The sequence below is a fragment of the Dasypus novemcinctus genome, chromosome 27 (genome assembly GCF_030445035.2).
Source record: "Dasypus novemcinctus isolate mDasNov1 chromosome 27, mDasNov1.1.hap2, whole genome shotgun sequence".
Taxonomy (NCBI): domain Eukaryota; kingdom Metazoa; phylum Chordata; class Mammalia; order Cingulata; family Dasypodidae; genus Dasypus; species Dasypus novemcinctus.
In genome coordinates, this window is record NC_080699.1 from 7787092 (window position 1) to 7801519 (window position 14428).

Sequence of the window (14428 nt, forward strand, 5' to 3'; positions counted from 1 at the left end):
TTAATCATCAAGGCTATAAATAAGTGGGATTCCTGCATGAAGGTGGAGTTCTTCATTGGCACAATAGTCCCCAAACCATTTTTATTCTATTTATTGCCTTAAATTCCTATTGCAATATATCTATCCATTTCTCCAATATCCTTATAAATGATTATCTGGGCAAACATACATGCACATATTACACAAATGTGTAATTTATATACTTATAGAAAGAAGTTAACTTTATTTAAAAGTAATAAATATTTTATGTCTGGTTCACAGAGCTATAGATTCTGCCTTGTCTACAGCTTTATCAAAAAATGATCATAAGCATCAGAAACATCTCACTTCCAAAATCAATTGTGATAAAGAAATGAAGGAAAACAGCATGGCAAACTTGGCTACTCACAAGGATGCATTCCAGCTTAAACTGGAGGAAGCTCAGAAACTCCTAGAAGATCAGCATCTAAGCAGTTTGCAAGTATGAAACTGTAAATGTGTTGTTAGTGTTTTAATTTCTAGTAATAATTCTGTCCCATTTATTTCAATGTTCTCCACTTAGGAAATGTATATCATTAGCTGAGGGGAGGCCAGGAAAGAGACTGTGGATGAATCAACACAAAATCACAGATACTGTAGAAGTATTTTTTTCAATTTTTTCCTTACTTTTTCCCATTTTTCTCTTGGCTTTCTCTAGTCTTCTTTTTCCATATCCTATTCAGAAAAAAAATATTCTTTATAAATGTTATATTCTGACAAACATGAAAGTTATTTGAAAATATAATGTAATATAAGTATCACTGTTAGAGACTGGGTTATAAACGCAACTTGAAAATTGTAATACATGTAGATGTTAGATTCTTGATGGAGATAAGACATAATTAGCTAGAGATGATATTTTTAGTCCATCTCTAGACTTTCTTCTTTTCCCATAAATGACTATGGATTTCAGTTGATTCTCTTACATGTTCATACAAATTATTTTTCATGAATAATTGTACATATTTATGAGCCTCTTAATAGGCCAGTATCCAAGATAAAAGTCATAACCATGGCCTAATTCATCCAACAATTAAGCAACAGTAGCAAGACTAAGAAAGCAAAGCAGGAGATTTCTGCTGTCCATGATGAAGTGCCTTCCTGCCATAAACAACTCTAATTTTAAAGAAAATATATGAAACAACTGATTTAGACAATACACAATACAGGACATGATTTTGAAAAACAAAAAACCAATGAGGCGAGCCCTGTGATCATCTAGGCTTTCTACCTGGAGGTACTTTCTAGGCATGCCTCAAAATAAATCCATAAATAACCTACTGCCTATCAGAAAAACACTTAATAGTCTCTTAAGGAAAAATACAAAATTCAGACCCTTAACAACATATGCTCATAAAGTCTAATACCCAGTCAAAACTTACCAGACATGTGAAGAAGCAGGAAAATATGACCCATAATCAGGTGAACATTTACTCAATAAAATCAGACTAAAAATGACAGGGGTGATGGAACTAAGAGGCAAAGGATTTAAAACTTTTTATAAATATTCTCAATGAATTAAAGAAAAAGAAACACAATGAGGAAAGGTATAAAAGAACTAAATGGTCCTTCCTGATCTGAAGAGGTGATATTGGAAATGACGTTTTTACTGGATGGGCTTAACAGTGCAGTTATTGCAGAACAGAGATCAGTAGAATTGAAGACGTTTCGATGGAAATTATCCAAAATAAGATACCAGGAGAAGGAATGCATACTGACCTGGAAGACAATATCAAGCAGTCTAAAATATATTTAATTAAAAGTCCACAGGGAAGCCACTGTGGCTCAATCGATTGGGCTCCCATCTACCATATGGGAGGCCCTGGGTTCATGTCCCAGGGCCTCCTCGTGAGATAGAGCTGGCCCACGCCTGCGGAGAACTGACAGCCCACCCCCGTGGAGAGCTGATGTCCTGTGCCCACAGAGAGCTGGCACAGCAACAAAGGGAGACAAGCAGACACAGAAGAAGGCACAACAAATGGACACAGAGAGTAAACAGCAAGCAAACCATAAGGGGGTCATAAATAAATACATAAATACATAAATAAAATAAATCTTAAAAAAATAAAGTCCACAAAGGAGCAGAGGGATATTTGAAGAATAGAGGCTGAAAATATTCCAAATTTGATAAAAAAGTATATATATGTATACCCACAGACCCAAGAAGCTCAGCAAACACAAGGAAGAATAAGTATATGTACACACACACACACCAAAGCACATTACAGGGAAACAGATGTGGCTCAAGCAGTTGGGCTCCTGTCTACCATATAAGAGGTCCAGGGTTTGAAGGTGGCACACGCAGAGTGCCGCCCCATGTGGGAGTGCCTACTGACACGGAGAGCTGGCGCAGCAAGATGACACAAGAGACACAGAGGAAAGACAATAAGAGACATAGCAGAACAAGGAGCTGAGGTGGCGCAAGAGAGTGATTGCCTCTCTCCCACTTCAGAAAGTCCCAGGATCGGTTCCCAGAGCTGCCTAATGAGAAGATAAGCAGACACAGAAGAACACAAGCAAATGGACAGAGAGAGCAGACAACTGGCAGGGGGGTGGGGGGAGCGGCGAGGGGGAATAAATAAGTCTTTTAAAAAAAAAAGCATGTTACATATAGAAGAACAAAAATAAGACTGCTAACTTCAAGCCAGAAGACAGTGAAACAACATCTCTAAAGTTCTGAAAGTTCTAGAACTATACATCCAACAAAAATATCCTTCCAAAATGAAGGCAAAGTAAGACATTTTCAAACATATAATAGCTGAACTAATTTATCACCAGCATCTGCACTCAAGGAATATTATAGAAAGTTTTATGGGCTGAAGGAAAATGGTATCAGTGAAAAGGCAGATCTACTCAAAAGGATGAAGACAGAAATGATAAATATACAGATAAATATAAATGTTTCCCATCTTAAAATTGGTAAAAGATAACTGATTACTTAAATCAATTATGAGAGATGTTTTGTGAGGTATATAACATGTAGAAATAAATATATGATAACACGAGAGGGAAATGGAAATCCAGTTATATACTATATAGAAGTTGTATAATATAATTTGAAAGTAGGTTGTGATTAAAGATACTTATTATAAACTCAAGAGCAGTCACTAAAAAAAAAAGAGATATAACTATTAAGCCAATAGCAAACATAAAATAGAACTCTGAAAAATGCCTAATGCAAAAGAAAGCATGAAAAGATGGGGAAAAGAAAGAAGAAAGAATAGATGAGGCAAATAGAAAACAAGTAGGAACATGGTAGACTAAAACTGACCCATATTTATAACTATATTAAATGTAAATGGTGTAAATACCATTTTTTCCCTTTTTCAATTAAAAGCAACAATTGTTGAATTGAATTTAAAAAAGCAAGACCCAGCAGTATGCTGTCCACGTAAAAAACGTAGCAGATAAACATGTTAAAAGTAAAAGGATGAGAAAGGATATATCCTAAAAACACTAATCATAAGAAAGCATAAGTAGAGTTATATTAATATTAAATAGAATAGATGTTAGAATAAGGAATATTTCTTAAGTAAAGAAGGACATTTCTTAATGATGAAAGGATCATTTTCACCAAGAAGACATAAAAATCCTAAATGTTATATGAACCTATTAACAGAGCTTCAAAATACATTACCGACAGAAATTCAAAAGCAAAACTGACAGAAGAAAAAGGAAAAATAGACAGATCGACAACTATAGTTGGCAATTTTCAACATTTCCCCTTCAATTAATTAATATAATAAATAGCATACCAGACTTATACACTCTATCATCCTACTTGACCTAATTGAAATTTATGGAACAAATCCCCAAAACTACAGAATATACATTCTTTTTAAGTCCACAAGGGATATTCATCAAGAAAGATGATATACTGGACCAGAAAACAAGAATAAACAAATTTAAAAGCACTGACATTATACAGAGTATGTCCTCTGATGGCAAGAGAATTACATTAAAAATCATTAACAGGGAAGCGGATGTGGCTCAAGCAGTTGGGTGCCTGCCTACCTCATCAGGGAGTCCCAGATTGGTTCATTTCCTGATGCCTCCTAAAGAAGACAAGACAGGTTGCTGATGTGAGGGTTGGGCACAGCAAGCTGACACAAGATGACACAGTGAAGTGATGCAATGAGAAGACAATAAGGAGATGCTGTGAGAGACACAACAAGCAGGGAACAAGTGTAGCTCAAGTAACTGGGCACCACCCTCCCATATGGGAGGTCCCGGATTTGGTTCCCAGTGCCGTCTAAATAAGAAGATGAGCAGACAGAGAGAGTAGACAGCAAGCGCAAAAATGGGGAGGTAGGGGAGAAATAAATAAATTAATATTTTTAAAAAACCATTAACAGAAAGATATCTTGAAAATGACCAAATATTTGAAATTAAATGACACACTAAAGCCATGGGTCAAAAAAATTACAAGGGAAATTAGAAAATACATTGAATTGAATTATAAAGAAAACACAGAATATCAAAACTTGTAGGAAGTATGCTTACTATTATAGAATAGAACAAAGGCTTAGAAAATCTATAATCTAAGGTTCCCACTTAAAGAAATTAGAGATGAGCCAATTAAACAAGTAGAAGAAGGGAATTAATAAAAATTATAGGTACAAAACATCATGAAATGGGGGGGAGGTGGGGAGCCAAATAGTAGGGAGAAGAAAGTCAAATGAAGCCAAAGCTAATTCTTGAAAAGATTAAATAGAATAGGTAAACATCTAGCTGGAAGGAAAGAAAAACGAAAAAAGACACGTTACCAATATAAGGAATAAAAGAAGGACCAGGACTGGTGGTCCTATGGATAGTGAAAGGAACATGAGGGAATAAAATGAAAAAAGTTTATTCCAGTAAATTGGACAATTTAAACGAAATGGTCAGATTCTTTGAAAGATGCAAACTACCCAATCTCACTCACTCTAGAAGAAATAGAAAATATTAACAGCCCTATATGTTATAAATAGCTTGAATCTATCATCTAAAACCTTGTAAAAGAAAACTTTTAGAACAAGATATCATCACTTGGAAGCCTATCAAATATTTATGAAGAAATAATACCAATCTCACACAAACCCTGTCAGAAAATAGAACAGGAGGGATTTCAGGCTCCAGACGGCAACATCAGAATTCCAGAACTCTTCCTGGAATCTCTAGACCGCGGTCCTGCCGTACCAGCCTCAGGCTTGCCAAGCCCACGGGCTCTCCGCTGCCTCCCCTTCTGTGGAGAGCCTGGGCTGCTCCCCTAGCAATGCCCATGGCATCCTCGATGAATCCCAAAACAGCAGGGAGGCCACAAACAGGGCAGACTATAGAGTTCCCTGTAAATGAACTTCTAGAACCAGCAAAACTAAATCGATAGTGACAGAAAGCAGATTAGTGGTTATCAGTGGCAAGTCCAAAGAAGCGTGAGGGAAATGGTTTTATATATAGTTTGGTGTGATGGTTATGGGTGAAGAGTTAGTCAAAACCCACTGAACTATACACTTAAAATGTATATAAAATATACATCAGTAATATTGGTTTAAAAACTTTTTTGAAGTCTGTTAGGTCTAGTGCAGTCTATATCAGTAACTTAGAAGCAAAACTTGAAGCTGTCCATAATATCTCATGGTTTAGTGGTGGGAAAAGTTCTGGAAAAATAGTCTACTTTAGCAAAATCAGAAGTTGCTGGGCTTCTTTTGAGGTGCTTTGGGGGATAAGACCATTATATAACCCACCCAAACACAAATCTTAGCGCCACGGGCATCATTATATGTAACTAGAAGGACCTTTTGACCAGATTTCTACATTTCAAGGAATGCAGCCTCAAAGGAAGCCTTCAGGCCTGATTTCCTTTTGAGAATAACTTAGTTTCAAAAACAGCATTGAAATAATGTTGAAGGGTATGATTAGCAGGGGGTAATTGCTAGGATTATTAAACTCTAGTGAGTCATTTTTATAACTTTCTTAATAATATATCAATAAGCATAAACCATGCAAACTAAAATATTTTTATTCTGTAACTTTTTCCTTGATTTCTTGGTTCACCTTCTGTGCTAGAAAAATAATATATTTTTGTCTAATACCAGCATATTAAAATTTGATAAAATTTGTTGTGTTTAATTTGCTAGGCTGCTTAAAGCAAATACCATGAAATGGGTCGGGTTTAAACAATGGGAGTTTTTTTGTTTACAACTTGAGGCTGTCAAAATGTCCGAAGCAAGGTATGATCAAGGTGACGCTTTCTTCCTGCTGTCGGTCATCCACAGCAAGGCACACGGCAGCTTCTGCTGGTCTATCCCTTCTCTTCCAGTTTCCTTGCTTTCAGCCTCTTGCTTCTATAGCTTGTTCTCTCTCTCTTTGTATTCATTCATCTATAAAGGACTCCAGAAGAGGATTAAGGCCACCCTGGGCCACACCTTAACTGAAGTTGCCCCATCAAAAGATACTTGCAATAGGTTCACATCCACAGGAATGAGCTGAATTTAAAAACCATATTTTCTGGGGTACAAACAGTTCCAAACCACCACTAGGTTTGTAGTTTTAAAGTCCTGTTGAAATTAATTTTATGTATGTATCACAAATTAATGAATTCTAGGTAAGTGTAAGCAATTAAATAACATTTGCCATACTTTGAGGAAATTGTGAAATTTTATTAAGGACAGATAAATCCCATGGAAATTTCAGTGAAATGGTAGTGAGAATGCCTATGGGATTTATCAGAATTTTTACTGTACTAAATCTCCATTTAAAAGGAGTCATTAAAATCAAGAGTTCCCAACCTAAATCCATATTAGAATCACGTGGCGAATTTAAAAATTATAATAATACCAATATATGGACCCCATCCAAGAAATATTAAATCAGTGGGATCCAGATATAGATATTTTTGCAAAACTCTTTATATGATTCTAATATGCAGCCCAATGGAGAATCTCTACTACAGACTCACAAGATTAAGTTGTTGTTATTTTTTTAATTAAAAGGTAGCCTCTTTGAAGAGGAAGCTTGCATTAGGATCACAGAATATTTAGGAGCCCTATTCAAGTCCAGTGCAAGTTTCTGTAAGAATACATTATGTAAATAACTATTTTCAAAATTTTACTTGCACTTGTGAAGGAAGCTCCATACCAAAAAATAAAAGCTCCATATCCTAAATGGAATAATAATAGGAAAATTACTTTTGAAGCTATATATCTGGCTAAAACAATTAGGTACTTTAGGAGTTGAAATTAAGGCAAGTACCCTCTATCATACATCTTTGTTAATTCCCTATTTTTCAATCCAAGCACAGCTTTTGTGGTGTAGATTGTTTATATCACATACTGTTGTCCTAAGTGATAAGAGGATACAGGTTTATAGCTATATTTCTCTGTTTTGTATGCAAAGGAAAATTGGACTCAGTGACAGTCTTGTGTTGCATCATAAATTTTGACATTTTTAAGTGTCTAAGCTATGAAACAATGTTCTTTTTTTTTCCAGAAATTTTGTGATGAAGTTTATCAGATAACCAATTCTGAAACCCTCTCAAGTATAGACAGTCTTGAGGCTGGGGAACATGAAGAAATATATTTAACACTGAATAAGGAGCCTTCCACATCAGTCCAGAAGAATTCCATTTACAGTAAATCAGCAAATCTGCAGTCAACTAATCTAAGCTGCTTTGATGAAGATAAACTATCATTCTCTAAAATTCAACATATAAACAATTGGCTTATAAATTTAAATGACCCAGATACTCATACTGTTGCACCTGTCTCAAACATTTTAAGTAAACCTGATGTTCTACCTTCGTGCGAACATTTTAATAGTCAAGAACAAAATCCATCTACTCTGAGTAAAACCATGGAGAAAACGGCAAATTCTGCTAGTTCAGTAGCCTTTGTATGTAGTCCACACGTCTTTGAACAAGATGAAAAAAGCAAGAAGACCTCTGAAACTAGCACTGTGAGGACAGCAGACTCCTTTTCTGGAACATTTGAAAGGGAGAGACCACTAGTTACTGAGAGCTCAGCGTTTAAATCCAGCAAAGCCTGGACCACTCCAGACTCCCTAACCCAAGAAGGGGCTACATTTTCAGACCAAGAGAAATACTCTGAATTAATTCAAGAAAATAGAACTACTTCGATTAATACTTCATTTGTACCAATGGTAGCGCCTTTAGTTTTGCCATTTAATACACAGTCAGCAAGGCCTTTACCAAAAGATTGTATACACATAAAAGAAATTGATCCAGTGCAGTGTTCCGATAAGTTAGATGAAGTGAAACTTGTTAAAGATAAAAAGATAAACTGTTTTAATTATAATAAGCAAGAGTTGCCTTTATTTGTAGATGATTTTCAAGCCACCTGTATACCTCACAACACTGATTCAAAAGAGAAACAGAAAGTAGCTGAAGCATCAACATCATTGTCTAATGTAATTGCTCATTATGACTTAGATGGCCACCACAAGAAAATGAAATTCAACATTCACGAAAGAAATGGTGTGAGGCTTCTTAAAAGTATTTTAAAGAAAGAGTCTAAATATGAGCATGATTATTTTAAAGCTCTAATTATAAATCGAGATTTTAAGTTTGGAAATCAAAAAGCAGCAGCTATCAGAGATAGTATTGAATTAACAAAAGAAAAAGGGAAAGGTGAAGAAATTCCCAAGACTATTAAAAAACTGAGATGGTTTGATGAAATTGGTAATACAGAAAACAATGCTGAAGACTATCATTCACTGAAAAACAGAACAGGAACAGCTCAACACTGGTCTCAGCCATTCCACATTCAAACTAAAAGCGGGGCTGTCAGCACCATAATTAGTGTCCCTGCCTGTGCTGTAAACTCTAGTGATAGCAAAAAGCCCCCGGATGACTTCAACTCTAAAAATGTTGCTGCTCTAGAAGGATCTGTTTCAGACCATGTGCCTTTGAATTGTTCTATATCTTCAGGTTATAACTTTGCTAACCAAGCCTGGCTAAGCTCAAAAAAAGAGGAAAGTAAATTCTTTGTAAATAATGGGGATTCTAAAATTCAGAAAACTAATCTACAAAGAGGTAGAACAAAAGTAACTAGAAGAACAAGATCAGCTAAAGCTCATTCATGTGTTTCGTATACGAACAGAAAAGGCACTGGCATTCGGTCACAGTCTGCAAGCAAAGCCAACACATTGATAGAAACTCAGGGTAAACTAATTGTACCTCATCCACCTCCTAAACCTACATCAAATGTTAGGAATGGTAAAAATATGAAAGTATCTCAGTGTCAATCAATGATATCTGAAAATTCTCAAAACAATATTGCACATAACTGTTTTCACTTCAAACATGTACTTCCATCAGAACACAATTTGAATCAGTGGAATCAAAGCAGTCCTCTGCTCTCAGACACTTGTTCTGACTTAGACACTGTGATGCCATCTCTACCTTCTTACTGTCCTACGGAGTGCCAAACTTCAGCACAGGTCAGTCACTCACATGGCACTCAGATGGTTGCCCAGCGGGACGGGGCACTGCGCTGCACCCAGAGATGCCCTGTTTCTGGAGGACTTCATCACTGTGCGGCTCTTAGACCTCCTGGAGGAGAACCTGCTCCCTTGGGGAAAAAAGGGCATAATACTCTGAATCAAGGAGAAAGGGCTGATGGTAAGAATAAATTCCTGTCTTTTTACAAATAAAAGGTACAACGTTTAAAATTTACAGGAAAGTTTTCATATTGAGGTATGCCAATGTACATCTTATAGGAATAAAATAACCTTAGAGAAATAACTCACCTCCCTTAAGATTGTAACTTGTTCTATCTAGTAGCAGAAGCTTTGAAGAGAATGGCCCGTCCTGTCAACTAAAATTAGAAACTTTTGCTAGCCTCCATGTTTCCATGACTTTTCTTGATAGTTTAGAAGTGGGAAAGCAAGGAATAAGATCTGATTCTCATCCCATATTTTCTGTCATTACCCCACTATTATAACCAAAATGTCTGTTAAGGTAGGTACAGTGAAAAATACGGTTTCAATTTTATTCTAAATAGAGGAATAAATGTGGTTATAATATTTTCCTTTATTTTTCACTAAAATAAATTGAATTGTTATAAGTTAATAAAGATGTGCCTAACTGTCCCCCCTCCTTTCCAAAAGAGCAGCGTGAATTCTCCATAGAATGCCCTTGCCCTCCGAAATCTTCCCTCCTCTGAGGCAAGAGACAGAGAAGCCCGATTTTCCTCCAGTCGAAATCGCTTGCCCAATAAGCTAGAGCCTTTTTGAGAAATAGATAGGATTGAGGATGGGGTGGGGAGAAAGTAAATTAAAGGTTTAAATAAATCTTAGGAAGATGTAAAGAGAGTTTAAACTTAATATTTAAAATCTTCCTCAATTAAACCATGAGCTTTTAAGGACAAAGGTTTTTTTTTCATCATTGTAATGCTGGGGCCTACACAGTGCCTTGCACCCAAACTTTTCTTGAATTGAACAGACACAAACACTTTAACAACAGGCTAAATGTAAAGACCCTAAGCTAAAAAATTCCAGTACTTCAGCATTATTTTTCTACAAAAACCTAGATTTTTAAAAGTTATTTCTGTCACTAAAGGATTCATTCTCTTTTTAATTTAACTTTAATTGTCTTTAATTAACTCCCAAAGATAAGGTATCATACAGATTAGATATTTTTAGAAAATAATTGTGATTACCTTGTTGAGTACATACTTTGTGCAGTATTTCTTTTTTCACTTTTTTTAACTATCTTTTTTTAAAGATACAAAGATCTCACAAAATGTTACATTAAAAAATATAAGAGATTCCCATATGCCCTACTCCCTACCCCGCCCCCCACTCCTACATCATCCTCTTTCATCAGTGTGGCCCATTCCTTGCATTTGATGAATACATTTTGGAGCATTACTAAAGAGCATGGATTATAGTGTACATTGTAGTTTACATTCTCTTCTAGTCCATTGTCCTACACCTGTCCTTGCAATATCATTCAGGCTTTGTGCAGTATTGAGTGCTTTACACTTACTGTTTCATTTAACTCTTTCAAAAATCCTGAAAAATAAGTACTTTTAAAACCCCATTTGCAAAGAAGGGAACAGTGCCCAGTGTCTAATCCAAATATCTTTGAATCCACATCCAATGCTTTTCCTAATAAACTATATAATAAACATAGTTGTTAAGCAAATATATATCAGACACTGAGCTTATCAGAAAAAAAAACATGAAGTTTATAGTTTCCTAATAGTTTAAGCATAATAAAGGGTAGCATATTAAAATTTTGTTCTCATTCTCTGATAAAATAATGGACAATATGAAAGTTTATCTGGAGAAACCAATATTTCCTGGGATTTAAGCAAAGGAGGTAGTTCTCTTAGGGGTCTTAAGGGATACTGGAAAATGTCATGCATTTTAACATTTTTAGCCATGTTTTTAAATAGAAATATTCAAACTCTTGTATATAGCTCTTAATATAGTGAGTACACTTAGAAAATCTAATAATTATACTAACAATATTAAATACCAAGTATGTTCAATTATCCAAACATTTTTCCAAACCTATTTAAAGTATCAAACATTTCAAGTGAACTTGGCTAATAGTGGATTATAGTTTATTCACTGTTCAATTTTCTGAATAGGTGATGAAATTTAGACATTTGTCCTTTTTAATTAAAAAGGAGATCTGTATTCTTTATATGCTTGATATGATAAATAATGTTGCTGATCAGATCATGCCTTCAACATTCAATATTCATTGAACCCCACTGTGTACGAGGACATGAGGAAAGACAGGTCAATAAAGCAGGCACAGGCCCTGACCTGCCGAAATTTATAATGTAGCAAGGAAGACAGACTTCAAGCAAGTAATTACAAGTCTGATAAGTTTTTCAAAAAGAAGAATACCAGGCACAGTGAGAACAGGTAAAAAGGAAAACTAATGTAGCCTGGGGGGGTGGTTTGGAAAGGGCCTCCCTGAAGAAATTTTTTTTTAGCTGACACTTGAAAAGTGCATAGTAAACTAGGGGAAGAATTTTGGGGGGAGGGGGGAAGGCAGCTAAGAATATCAGTAAATCCATGAACCTGCCGTTCATTTACTCAGCAGATATTTGTTGAGCACTTGTAACGCTTTAGGCTCTGTGCTAAGCATTGGGTGAGCAAAATGGAGAAGAGCCTGCCTTCATAGAAATTACAGTGTAATGAGGAATAGATCATCTGCAGCAATTACAAGTGCTATGAAGGAAGAGTACAGAAAACTACCAGAATATAGAACAGGTAGGTCTGATCTAGTATGGCGTAAAGGAAGCCTTACATGACGAAGAAATAGTTCAGCTAAGGTCTCAACGATGAGCAGTAGGGCAAAAAGAAAAAGACAAAAACAAACGTCCCAAGAAAATGAAAGCTCTGAGACTAGAGGAAGGTGGCTGCTGTGGCGGATTGCAAAGAGGGGAAGGAAAGCAAACACGGGGAGGGGCCAGGGCTCTTCACCTGACAAGGGCTGAGGAAAATGCTTCCTAAAGTGAGTTGTAAAGGATTAAGTAGCAATGAGTGAAGTGAACAAATGGGAAATACATTCCAGCCAAAAGGAAGAGCAGGAGCAAAAGAAGAGAACGAAGAGGCAGAAATGCTGTCTGTGAGGAACGTCAGTCTTCTGGCGCTGCCACTTAGTATTTTGTGCCACTTAAAGCCTCTGTTGTTTTTGCATTCTTAAACTTGGGATAACAATAATACCTATCTCAAAGGATTGCTGGGATTTAATAAAACCGTAAATCTGAAACTCTTCTAAGAATATCTGGCACTTGGAACTCAACTGAGGAAAGTTTTTCAAAGGAGAGGAACCAAAGGGTCAAATGCGTGAATCAGGCCCACCCAGATTATCCGTATTAATCTCTCTTACTTAAAATAAACTGATTATGGACTCACCATCTACAAAATACCTTCACATCAGCACCTAAATTTCTGTAGATCATCACGCCAATTAAAAAGAAAAAAATGGCAAAATATTTGAACAGGCTTTTCCTAAAGGAGGATAATCCAAATGGTGGATAAGTTTATGAAAAGATCTCAGTCTCAGTCATCAGGGAAATGCACATTAAAATAAAATACAACAGCACATATATCAGAATGATTAAGATTGAGACAGTTACTCAGTGTTGGTAAAGATGTGGTACAATTAGAAACTCAAAAGTCTACTAGATTGTACATAAGCATATCCTGTAACCAGGCTATTCCCATCCAACTCAGCATATATATAAATATGTATGTTAAAAGACACATGGAGGGGGGGTGCAGTTTACAGCATTTTATTCAGGACAAGAAGATTGCTGCAGCAAAAAAACCGACCACTTATAAAAGTAAAAGCAACCTTGAGGCTGGGGAGATAGTGGGCAGTTTTATAAACAGAAAAAAGGAAGTTGCCTAGGTTCTGTGGATGGGAGCAGGAACCTGTTAGTTTCTTGGTGAGGCCTTCTTTTTAACTGGGCGCCATATGCTTAACTAGAGGCTTAATTGGCTTTTCGGGATCTAGCATCTCAATAGGAACTTTTCATAAAGGATGTTTGTCACATAATTCTATGCTAGTTCAGGTAGTTTAACCTTTGTGTTGGTTCTGAGAAAACCCAGGAGCTACTTTTATTATATTTATCAATTCCCCACTTTGGGTCATCCCTTTGGTTACAAGGGTTTGGCCAAAGATAATGTCAGTCTCTCGTTCAGCACTAGTTGCTTCCCGTGTGCTATGAATTGTCCCCCATTCAGTGGCTCCGTCCCCCAAGGCCTTGTGCAGTCATTTTGCTAGCATTGTTCGTCTCTGTTGTGCCATTTGCCTGCTGAGGGGCTGCACAGGAGCACTTAATTGTCTAGAGACCAGAGAATGAGTTGGGAGTATCATGAGCATATGACTAAAACAGTAAGTGCTCCTAGGAGGGGCTCTCTGAGCCAGGGTCCCTGCAAACACAAGCCAATATCAGCAGGTAAGTCCCCTGTGCCCAGAGGGTCCACCTGGGAAAGCCAAGTAGCCTTTTTTAAGTCAGTGTATACCTGCTCCACTTGTCCTATTTTATTTAGCCAATTATAAAACAGGAAGTAAGATTTAGGACAGTGGCAACTGTCTGAGATAACCTAAGGATGGTTTTAGAATGTGAAGGTACAGCTGTTATCAGGAGGATCAGGTAAGATGAAGAGAGAGAAAAAGAAGGGAAGGGGGCAATTTTAAATAGGGCCCAAGGATCTTGAGGGGGCAATACAAGACTAGGAGGAGATAAAAAGGCACAAAGAAGAAAAGGGATCCCCAAAGGATTTGGTCTTGCTGGGGGGGGGAGGTGGCCTTGGTTGGGGACATCTGCTTGTTCTGCCAGTCTCAGGTTTTGCACATTAGATGTCATCTGCTTCTGAGATCCTTGTGTCAGATTTAGTTTGAGGTCCAAAACGAGAGTGGCCTCACAGAGCTTGGGGCACA

At 36.7% G+C, this 14428-nt stretch overlaps 1 protein-coding gene and 1 long non-coding RNA gene across 12 annotated transcripts in view; one reads left to right on the top strand and one right to left on the bottom strand.

Moving 5' to 3' along the window:
* The window catches only part of CEP126 (centrosomal protein 126), a 129983-nt gene that overhangs the window by 75173 nt on the left and 40382 nt on the right, over positions 1–14428 (top strand). For all 8 annotated transcript variants that reach the window (XR_189220.4, XR_189219.4, XR_009183774.2 and 5 more), the window contains 2 exons: positions 262–460; positions 7486–9634. Coding sequence is in view for 2 of the 8 variants with exons in the window: in XM_004484111.4 (XP_004484168.1) it covers positions 262–460; positions 7486–9634 (2348 nt within the window). In the remaining 6 variants the exon portion in view is untranslated. The remainder of the gene's footprint in view (positions 1–261; positions 461–7485; positions 9635–14428) is intronic.
* LOC105745288 (uncharacterized) overlaps positions 1–14428 on the bottom strand; it is a 105485-nt gene that overhangs the window by 36265 nt on the left and 54792 nt on the right. Inside the window, exon 5 of one of the 4 annotated variants that reach the window (XR_011647615.1) lies at positions 646–693. The exons of 2 other annotated variants lie outside the window; for them this stretch is intronic. This is a non-coding gene — a long non-coding RNA (uncharacterized lncRNA). Of the gene's footprint in view, positions 1–189; positions 694–14428 lie in introns of those variants that run through there. One more of the 4 variants, XR_009183780.2, reaches the window with a different exon arrangement.